Below are 11,639 nucleotides of genomic sequence, written 5' to 3'. Positions count from 1 at the left end.
TGGATAGAGAGCTGGCCTTGGGAGCAGGAAGAACTGAGTTTAAGACCTGACTGCCATACTGGCTGTGACTTCTCAATCTTCTATGAAACTACCTAAGACTATAAGCTGGGCAGCTATGGAAGACTCATCTTCCTGAATTCAAATCTGGTCTCATATGTTGACTAGCTGGGTGATCTTGCCAAGCCACTTAATTCTCTTTTTCTTGGTTTACTCATTTGTAAAATGATCTGGAGAAGGAAATGGCAAGCCACTCCAGTATTTTTGCCAAGAAAACCCCAAATGGGGTCATAAACAGTCAGACATCATTGAACAACAACAAACAGCAAGAAGACTATAAATTGCAGAAAAGGTGTCATTATGCTTTGATGGAAAAGTTTTTTTTTTCACTAATTAAATCACAAGTCTACACACCTAAACTAAAAGAAAGAATTATATAGATCTAAATTAGAATAAAAGATTTACAGTTAGAACAGATTTCAGAGGTCATCTATATGCTAACTCTCTAATTTTTTCAGATTAGAAAACTGAGGCTTAGAAGGAGTAAAATGACACAAAAGTCATATAAAAGAGTCAGAAATTGAATTTGGGATCTCTGTTCATTGTATCACACAGCTGATTTATATTAATCATCAATAGTAGGGAAGGAGAAAAGGATGAAATGGTAGAGTCTCTCTCTATGTCTCTCTCTCTCTCTCTCTGTCTCTCTGTCTGTCTGTCTGTCTGTCTGTCTGTCTGTCTGTCTGTCTCTCTCTCTCTCTCTCTCTCTCTCTCTTTCTTTAATGAAGAAATAGGTCACAATTGAGACAGTGAAAATTCCTTTCCTTATTGCATAGAAGTAAAATGCCCTGAAAGGAAATGGCTCTTCTTTACACTGTAGAGAGATAGATAGATAGATAGATAGATAGATAGATAGATAGATAGATAGATAGATAGATAGAATTAGATACATACATAGATATAGGCAGATGAACCAAACAAACAGATAGACATAGTCAGACAGACAGACAGATAGATTGGTAGTAGATAGATCATGTATGTATGTTGCTGTACATAATGTATGTATGTTGCGGTACATATGTATATAGATACACATTTGTTATTTTGGTCATAACTGACTATTTATGAACCCAGTTCGGGTTCTCTTAGCAAAGATAACAAAGCGGTTTGCCATTTCATTATCCAACTCATTTTACAGCTGAGGAACTAAAGCAAATAGGGCTGAGTGATTTGCCAATGGATGGGAAGCTAGTGTGTTTTTTGAAGCCAAATTTGAACTCAGGAAGATGAATTTTCTTGATTCCAATTTCAATGCTCTATCCACTTCACCATGTAGCTGCCCTGATATGTGTGTATATGTATATTAGCTTCCTGTAAAAATTAGCTTCCTGTAAGAACTGTGTGCTTGTTCTCCCGTTCTTAGATAAGCTACTTAACTTTTTAAGCCCGGCTGGTGTACCAACGAATATGTGAAGGGGCTGGATGGGGTTACACCTCAGGATTCTTCCTTCCTACCTTAGTTTGTTCCAATGAATTCCCGAAGGTTGTTTCTAATACTGTTCCAGAGAAACAAAAGCGAAACTAGGTTTTAATGGGGATTAAAGGAAACTAACAGAGTTAAAAGAAAGCAAAAGGATTTCCCGAAGCTAAACTGCTTTTATTGACGCTGACGAGGAGAGTGGGAGGGACTGGAGGAAGGCTGTAAATTCATCCGTGCCGGCAGGTGAGCATCTATTGGTTTATCTATGCGCAGTCTGCCTGTGAGGCCGAGAGAGCAGAGTTTAGTTCTCTCTCAAAGAAGAGAGATCCAAAATTGGTGTCTTAGTTCGAATCCCGTCTCTGCTGCTAACTTACATGGATCTGGGTAAGTAATTAAACTCCTCTGGGCCTCAGTTCTCTCGCCAGTAAAATGAAAGAGTTGGAGTAGCTGTCCCTTTCTGCCCTTAGCCTACGATTGTTCTGTATTAGAAGGGTAGCCAGGAAAATGATGAAGTGGGAGCAAGAGCCAATTGACAGGAATTCCAGGGCTGGTGAGAAGTTGGGGCTCCAGTGGACAAAGAGACTTAGTCTCTTTCCCAGCTAGGATTAGGTTTGCCTATTCAACACTTAGAATCATTTTGTCACAACTGCTTGGTTCTATGGGTTGATCCAAAAATTCTATTACTGAGCTAGATTATAACACCTAATAAAAGGAAAAATAACCTGGGAGTCAGCAGGGGAAGTCAGGTCCTAGACTTGGTCCTTCTTTTAGCAGTGTCACCCCCTGGGAACTCATTCACTCCTTTGCTTCATTTCATAGCTATGAAAAGGAGTAATTGGCTGAACTCTGGAGTCATATCCAAATCTAAACCCTATATTCCTAGGTGTGTTTCATAGGATAATACACATCTAAAAGGTGGACCTCTAGATGGCCTAGGTCCTCTAGTCCTATTGTACAAGTGAGGAGACTGAGGCTCTGAGCTGCAGTGACTTGTCCAGTGTTACACAGGCAATAAGTTGCATTGCAGAAACCCCATCCTTTGACTCCAAATATAGTAATTTTTTTTTTCAGATCAGGATGCTGTCTCTGATCTTGGGCAAGTTATTGGCCCCCTTCTAGGTCTCAGTTTCCTTCTCTGTGGAATGATGGATTAGATTAGATCTTTAAATTCCTATTCAGCTTTAACATTTTAAGATATCCACTACCAGTAACTGTACTAGAAAGATACAGTTTGGCCATGTCACCAAACTACGTATAAAAATGAAAAGGCTGTCACCATTCAGAAATATTTTTAGCAATGCTGATAGACAATGCTGAAGGGAAAACCAATACTAAAGCATAAGCTCTAAGAACTAGAAGGAACCTCAGACATTGTCAATTTGCCTAAGAGTCAGAGTCAGTATTCTTTCTACTATAGTATACCACTCCCTCCTTAGTTCTGAGGAAGGCTATAGGATCTATGATAAGAGAAAGGGAAGCAGAAGCCAATGTTTATTTTTTTGGTAATATTTAACAGTAATTAACCTTTCTATGGGTAACCAGGTGGTAAAAGTGAAGAGTACCAGACCTGCAGTCAGAAAGACTCATCTTTCTGGCTTCAAATCTGTTCTCAGACACTTACTAGTTGTGTGATTCTGGAGTCACTTAACCCTGTTTGCCTCAGTTTCCTCATCTGTAAAATAAGCTAGAGAAGGGAATGGCAAATCACTCCAGTATCTTTGCCAAGGATACCCTAAGAATCAGACAGGCCTGGAAAACAACTCAAAAACAATAACCACCTTTTTCTAGAGCTTTACTGCTATAAAGTATTCTTCTCATAAGTATCTTGGAAAGTAGGTAGTATAAGGATTATTTCCTCCATTTTTCAGATAAAAAAACATGAAGTGAAGTAACTTATTTAAAGTCAGTGCTTTGAACACATAATACCTAGACATGTAGAAACCAAGTTGAAACCCAGATCTCTCTTTTCTTGTGTTGTTGTTGGTTTTTTGACTTCTGCATATGTACTTTTTTTTTTTTTACCACTTACCTTCCATCCTAGAATCAATATTGAGTAATGGTTTTAAATCAGAAGAGTGGTAAAGGCTAGGCAATGGGGATTAAGTGACTTGCCTAGGGTCACACAGTTAGGAAGTGTCTGAATCAGATTTATGTCTCTGAGCCTGGCTCTCAATCTACTGAGCCAGCTGTTTCCTTCCACCTAGATGCTTTTTAGAAATTTAAGTTAATTTAATTTTCACATATTGATACAATTTATAATAATTGTTTTCTGACATTTTGTTATCTGTGTTCTCTCCCTCACTTCCACCCCTCCCCAAAATAGCAGGTAATATTATATAGGTTGTATATTTATTATCATACAATATATATTTCCATGTTCATAATTGTGAAAGAAAACATGTATCACTTATATTTAAGAAAAATTTATGGAGGAAATAAAGTGAAGAATGGCATGCTTCAGTCTGCATTCAGACTCCATCAGTTCCTCCTAGGACATTGGATAGTCCTTTTCATTATGAGTCTCTTGGAATTGTTTTGGATCCTTGTATTTCTGATAATAATTTAGTCATTCACAGTTGGTCATCATACATTATTAAGTCCAATATGCTTTATAACCTCCTAATTAGTCTCCTTGCTTCTTCTCTATCCCCTCTCAAGTTCTTTTTCTACACAGCTGCCAAAATATTCTTAGAGTATCATTCTGACTATGCTACTCTCCTGAAAAAAGCTTTTAGTGATTTACCACTATTTATTGTTTTCAGGATAACATAGAAATACTGATTCCACAGATTGGTAAATGAGACTCTTCACGACCTGGCTTCTCTAGCTTTCAGTCTTGTTTCATGTTATTCCCTTTCATATACTCAGAGTTCAAGTCTCACCACCTCTTTTAAGAAATCTTCCTATTCCCCTTAATACTAGTGCCTTCATTCTGTTAAATATGTCAATGTATACTGTATATATCTTGTCTTTACATGGTCATCTATATGCTATCTCCAATGCTGTCTCCCACCCTTGAACATTCATAACTTTTTTTTCCATGCCTGGAATATATTCTTTTCTAATCTCTATCTTTAATTATCTTTATTTTTCTTAGAGGTTCATTTCTATTGCCACATCCTTCATGAAGTGTATGCTGATGCTTGAGTTGTTAGGACACTCTCCCTCTTTAAACTACTTTATATTTATTTATGTAAATTCTATATTTTCTCCAGGAAAATGTAAGCTCCTGGAAGTTAGATATTTTTTTCTTCGTAGACATGGCTCTAGAGTAGAAGTTTGTTAAATCATTGTTGAATTGAATAATTGAGTATAATATACCCCTGATATTTCTAAGCATTCTGTTCTGGTAGGAGATGACAACATTTACATAAGATATAGTCCTTGCCCTCAAAGAGGTTACAGTTTAACAGCCTTTGCCTCAAGGGCTAACTGAGTTTGAGTTTACTGCATAATTAGAAAAATCAAAGTTGCCTTTGAGAAGAATTGAGAAAATGTACCTTCTTCCCTTCTTTGTAGATTTGGGGGATAATGGATGTGGAAAAATAATAACTAACATTTTTATAGACATTAAGGTTTGCAATATGCTTTATGTATTTTATCTCATGGCAACCCTTGGAAGTAGGTGTGCTGTTATTATTTTCTTTTTACATGTGAGAAAATAGAGACAAATTAGAAAGTAAGTGACTTGTCAGAGTCACACAGCTAGGAAATGTCTGAGTATGAATGCTCTTTCTATTGTGCAAATTAGCTGCCTCTAATATTGCATATTTGGCAGAATATAGTATCAGATATGGTAAAAGTCTTGGTTGGTTTAATTTTTTTTTCTTTTTTCTCTTTTTCCACTGAATAGAGGATGAGGGAGGGATATATTTGAAAATTATGGTGATATAAGAGCCATGACATTATATTGAAGGAAATGTGACAATTTCATGAAACTATGAGTGAAAAGGTTTGAAAGAAGAGAAGCAGATTTCAACTAAGTGGAAGAATGAATTTCCTAACAATTTAAATTGCCCAGTGGTCTGCTTAGAAAGGTAATGAATTCCCCCATTTATGGAGGTCTTTAAGCAGATAATTTGTGGTCACTTGTCAATGCTATAGAAGTGGGTTTTCACCTATATCCTGGTCCTGACCCCTTTGTCAGTGTCTGGTAAAGCATGTGGACCCCTTATTAGAATATTTTAAAATGCATGAAGTAAAATTTACAGGATAACAAAGGAAACCAATTATATTGATCTAATTATCAAACTATTTTTTTAAAGTTTGGCCTCTAAGAACCCCACGATAGAGGAAATCCCGTTTTTCAACTTTTTTAACCCCAACACCTAGAGCTGTGTCCTGCACATAGTGGGGATTTTCTAAATATTTGTTGAATTGAAAGTGCCTGGCCCCATTCAGTGTTCTAGTTTAACTATAGAAAAAGATAAAAACCATAGGGTAAGCACACCAGTCAATGTCCAGGTTTGAGATCTCTACTCCTGGGCAACAAAGGATAGGGCAGGTAAGAAAAGAGAGCATCCTATTGGGAGCTGAGATTTGGGGGGTACAAACCTAACTAAATGTAGAGACAGTCAATCACAAAAAGGGTGAATACCAAATGGTGATTTAAAAAAAATACACAGTGATTAATGAAGACTGTTTACTCCAGAATAAAGGAGAGGTGGTATTTTTTAAAATTAATCAATGGAGGATATACTCTCAGGTGAATACTTAAAATAGTAAAGTATTAATTCTTCCCTTTTATGCTTCTTAGTTTCGTAAAGAAGAACTCATCAGGAGAGTAAATAATGATGCCTAAAGCACCTTATTCTCCCTCTCAATTTAGACCTTTTCCAAAAATACTTTTGTACAAAAAAATGTATCCACCTTTGTAGTGTGATTTAAGGGACTAGGAAGGTGACCATCTTTGACCCCAAAATACTTCCCCATAATAATTGAAATTGCTCATTTCATTTTTTTCTGCTCCTTGAAATTCAATTATCAATCAGCATTAATCATGCCTTAATTAATCCAACTACTAAAGATTGATTTGCATTGATAAATAGCTAAACATACTGAGGATCTGAGGAAAGAGTTTAGACAAAGGGAGCAGATATGATAAAAAAAAATCTCATTTCCAAGATGTATAAGGAATGTATTCAAATTTATGAGAATTAGAGTCATTCCCCAATTGATGGTTAAAGGATATGAACATATATGTTTAAGAGAAAGAAATCAAAGCTGTCAACAACTATATGAAAAATGCTCTAAATGATTAACAATTATAGAAATGCAAATGAAAGTAACCATGAGATACCATCTCATTCCCATCAATTTGGCAAAATTGACAAAAAAGGAAAATGACAAATGTTTGTTACAAGAGTTTCTTCTCCTTATTCAGGTTTTCAATGGCAGGGATGGGAAGGGGAGAAAACTGATTTTTGTTAATTGAGAAAAAGGAAATTGAAGGGACAGATGGAATCTGAATGCAGATTGAAGCATATTTCACTTTATTTCCTCCATTTTTCTCTAGTGTAAGCATATATAGACAGACAGACAGATAGAGGGACAGAAAGACAGTCAAATAGGCAGAATATAGATAGATAGACAGTGAGGCAGACAGACAGTGAAATGGACAGACAGACAGATAGACAGAATGTTAGACAGAGAAACAGATAGCCATGTCTAATGTCATAATGTTCTTTTTGTGTATCCTATAATTAGGTTGCTGCAGGAAGATGTGGACATTGCTTGTGCTTGTGTTAATAATCTCCTGGCATTTGCTGAATGGTAAGCAGCTAAATCTTTGCATTAAACACTACCCTTAAGAAATCATTCTTGGAAGCTATACACAAGAGTTACTATTCAAATTCTCAGAGGATATTTCCCCCCTAAAAGTACATTGCAAGAAAGAATTTCAGTGTGATGAAAAATTATAGTTTGACCTTCAAGGTTCATAGAATTCAAATTAGGAAAAGGTCCTAGAGATCATTTAGTCACACTCTGTTCTGATTCACATTCTCTGATTAAAGAGCAAAGACCAGGCATGCTTATTCTTGGTAAAACTAAAGAGCTTTGATCATTTCCAAAGGCCACTTCTTCCTTTTAAAAAATGTTCTTTGACTGAGTTAGCTTAATGGCAGACTGACTGAATGGGACTTTGAGATGAGAGCTATTGGAATCTAACATACAGATTGGTGACATGCGTAGAGTCAGAGAATACTTCCCTCATTCAGCCAAGAGCAGGATGGAGGCAGCCTCTGTGAAGTTAATGTGCAGGTAGACAGTGTAATGCAATGGAGAATGCCTTGGATTTGCCATCAAAAGTCTTGACTTCAAATCATCAACCTAGGAGAGATTCCCAGAAGCCATTTACCTAATCCTCTTAGTATTCAGATGAGGAAACAGATGAAGCCCAGAAAGACTTGCCCTAGTTTCATTACAACATGCTCCCTCCTTCTGACTCTACTACTTGGTATGGTGGCAATCGTGCTGGATTTGGAGTCAGAGGACAGGTGGTTTGGAACTCAGTTCTGCCATTTGCTTGTGGTTTGTTCTTGTTGTCTTTGGCCTTTTTCAAAAGGACCAATGACATCACAGAATGATATCTTGGCTTGTGAGTGAATTGTACTTACTACCTGTGTTGCTTTGGGCAAGTAAGTCATTTATCCAATTCAGATCAACATCAGCAATACAAAGGGGTTAGATCAGGGGATCTCATAGCCCTTCTAGCTCTAAATCTATGATCTAATAAGCACCAAGTCATCATTTAATAAATGATGGCATTTTTGTTTGCATGGTGCTTGGTATTTATTTTAGGGGGAATGTTTTGGGATTATAACACTAGTGTACATTAGAGGGCCTTGAAATATGGTAAAACTGGCTGAATGCAGTATTCGTTTTAAAGAATTAGACTTTTAGAGATCATTTAGAGAGAAGTTTTTTCCATTTCCTACACTTTCTCATGGTATGATTTTGTATAAATTACTTAATCTAGCTAAATCTCAGTCTTCTCATCTGTAAATTGGGGGTAATGACATTTGCATTAAATATATTTATAAAGTTGTTCAAATATCCTCTGTTTCAGTCTTGTTCCCAAATACCCTCCTGGTTTGAAATGATTGAATTTTCATGTGATCTTCCTTTATACACTTTCTATTCCAATCAAACTGGCCTAATAGTTGTTCTACACATGTGACATTCTATTGTCTTCCTCTCTGCTCTCACAGCCATGAATGGTTCCAAATGTCTGGAATGCCATCCCTCCTTGACACTGCCTTATGGGATCTCTGGTTTTCTTCAAAGAACAACAACAAAAAAAATATCATTTCAGTTATTAGCCCTCTCTCCCTCTTAAAATTATTTTGCATTTTCTTATATTCTATTTTCCTTTCTCCCTGCCCATTACTAGAGAATCTGAACTCCTTGAGGTTTTGGATGGTTTCATTTTTATCTTTGTATTTTGTCTTTGCACACAGTAGGTGCTTAAAATTTTTTCTGATTTGAACTAAAGCCTTATGAAATTGAGTTGTACAGAAGTGTGAATTGTGAAATGCCAATTATAATTACTCGATAGCATTTGCTGACTACTTTGAAAAATATGTTTTTTTTTTTTCTAAATTCTATGGTTTGAATTTTTCTTCCTGTCCCTCTTCCCACCAGCCTTTTCAGTTTCTGTTCCCAAAGAGAATTATATAGCACATTATGGCAGCAATGTGACTATGGAATGCAATTTTCCAGTGGGAGAAAAATTAGACTGGAGTGCTCTGATGGTCTATTGGGACAAGAAAGAAAATTTTCTTGTGAAACTTGTTAATGGTGAAGAAGACCTCAAAATCCAAACCAGCAACCCAAGAATAAGGCATTTGAACAACAAGCTTGTCAAAGGGAAGTCTCTGCTTCACATCACCAAAGTGAAAATTGAAGATGCTGGGATTTACCGCTGCCTTATTGGCTATGGGGGAGCTGATTACAAACGGATTACTTTGACAGTCAATGGTGAGAATTGCCAAAAAAAGAGGTTTTGTTTGTTGTTGTTGTTGTTGTTTTTTAATACCCCCCCCCCCAAATAATCCCACAATAACAAAATTAACTTCTACATTGAAATGCATTTGAGAAATGCAACTGGTAATTTTTGAGACAGCAGTTTCGGAGAGTGCTGGAGGGAAGAGAAGCCAGATTACAAAGAACTGGGAAGTGAATATTGAGGAAGTAGAGACAATGGTTACTGTTTTTAGAAGTTTCTCAGGAAAAAGGAGAAACTTAAGATTGTATCTCTGGGTGGGAACTATTTGGGGGGAGAGGGCATGGAGATAGGCTGGTAAATGTTTAACAACTAGCTCACTGAAAATACAAGATAAATCTTAAAAGTTTGTTCTGCATTCTTAACCTTATTTTTCTTCACTTTCTTAAGTTTAGATAATCAAGAAATTAATGAATCAAGCCCTGATATGTAGCATTTAACAGCTTGAGCTGACTCAAGAATATCCCTGGACAACTATGGAGACTTCATAATGCTTATGAGCAGAGAGAACATAGCTAAAAGAAATGAAGAAGTTACATCAGAAAGGAGGGATAACTGATGAAATTAAGGAGCAGAGAGATAGAGTCAAGAAGCAACTTGAAAGGGGGGAGGCAGCAAAAATTGAACAGAAAGTCAGTAAACTTGAGTTACTACTTGAGTAGGTCTGATGTTTCCTGGCTGCATGACACTGGACAAGTCACTTAGCTTTTTGGAATTTCAGTTGTTTGTTTCATCTATAAAACAAGATGATCTTTAAGGTCCCTTCTAACTCTAGATCCTATGAGCCTATGACTTTATGGTAGAACCATATATATATAGAACCAGTTATCTTGATGACTTTCTCAGCAGTCCTTAGCATCTGGATAGTAAGATCAGATAAGGTGATGAGATTTGTATCCAACCTAGAATTGGAGATTAGTAGAGTGGGAACATCAAAAGGTCAAGGAGTTGATATTGAGCTTAGCATAGTGCCTAGCACATAGCAGATGCTTAATAAATCCTTCTTTGTTCTTCCTTCCTTCCTCCCTCCCATCCTTCCTCAGAAAATGAGACTGGAGTACAAGACGTAAAATGATTTTTCCTTCTTAACTTATGGGTTGAAGAGAATGAAAGAGTAACCGTCATTAGAGAGCCACCATTTCTAGGAATGTCATGTCTCTAGAGTAGGGGTTCTTGACATTTTTTGTCATGGAACTCATTGGACAGTCTAATGAAGCTAAAATTTGAAGGCCAGTTCCTGACTTGCTCCTCATGGGCAGGGACTATTTGATTTTTGTGTTGTCTCTCCAGCACCTAGCACACATTCACATAATGAATACAAATTCTGATTGACTGATTGACTTGAAATTTATTGGGTTTTCCATGATTGAATGTCTCCAATGTCAGTAATAGAGATCTAACTACTTTCTTTTTTTCATTATTATTCTAAATGTCTACAAATCCAAAGAAAATAAGCATTTCCGTATAAAAAGAAAAAGAAGATATTACACACATGAAATCACAGATCTCATATCTATGTAATAGATCCTGTCCACCAGTGTCCCAATCCCCTCCCCTCCTTCCCTGCATCTCATAGGATATCATCGTGAAGGCCAACATGTTCATATAAATTAAATCTTTCATGTTTTATCTTTATGTTCACTTTCTGAAGGTAACATTCTCAGTTTATTCTTCTAGTATTAGTCCTGTGATCATGCATCATATTCTCCTGGTTCTACTCATTTCGCTGTTCATTATCTTGTATATTTCTTTCCAGGTTTAAAAAAAATCAGTTTGTTCATTGCTTCTTATGGCACAGTAGTATTCTATCACAAGAGTATACCATAATTTGTTTAGCCATTCCACAATTGATACACACTCCCTCAATTTCCAATCCTTTGCCAACACAAAAAGAGCTGCAATAAATGCTTTGGAGCATGTAAGTTCTTTCCTCTTTCCCTAATCTCCTTGGGTATGCAAAGTTGTATACCTCTCTGGGTATAATTCCAAATTTTTCTCCAAAATAGTTGAATCAGTTCACAGCTCCACTAACAATACAATAATGTCCACGTTTTTTCACATCTCCTCCAATATTTGTCACTTTGCCCTTTTGTCATTTTAGCTTGTCTGGTGGGTCTGTGCTGATATCTCAAAATTGTTTTGGTTTGCCTTTCTCTG

At 36.5% G+C, this 11,639-nt stretch overlaps 1 protein-coding gene across 2 annotated transcripts in view; it reads left to right on the top strand.

The window, feature by feature from the left end:
• The first annotated feature begins 1,499 nt into the window (after positions 1–1,499).
• Positions 1,500–11,639, top strand: part of CD274 (CD274 molecule) — a 37,537-nt gene continuing 27,397 nt past the window's right edge. The window contains exons 1-4 of one of the 2 annotated variants that reach the window (XM_007499543.2): positions 1,501–1,861; positions 5,331–5,514; positions 7,184–7,249; positions 9,122–9,457. In XM_007499543.2, coding sequence (XP_007499605.1) covers positions 7,198–7,249; positions 9,122–9,457 — 388 coding nt within the window. In that variant the 5' untranslated portion in view covers positions 1,501–1,861; positions 5,331–5,514; positions 7,184–7,197. Of the gene's footprint in view, positions 1,862–5,330; positions 5,515–7,183; positions 7,250–9,121; positions 9,458–11,639 lie in introns of both variants that reach the window. The other variant, XM_007499542.2, reaches the window with a different exon arrangement.

This window comes from Monodelphis domestica, chromosome 7, assembly GCF_027887165.1.
Source record: "Monodelphis domestica isolate mMonDom1 chromosome 7, mMonDom1.pri, whole genome shotgun sequence".
NCBI classification, from domain to species: domain Eukaryota; kingdom Metazoa; phylum Chordata; class Mammalia; order Didelphimorphia; family Didelphidae; genus Monodelphis; species Monodelphis domestica.
The sequence above is the reverse complement of the archived record's forward strand: the minus strand, read 5'-3'. Positions and strand labels throughout refer to the sequence as shown.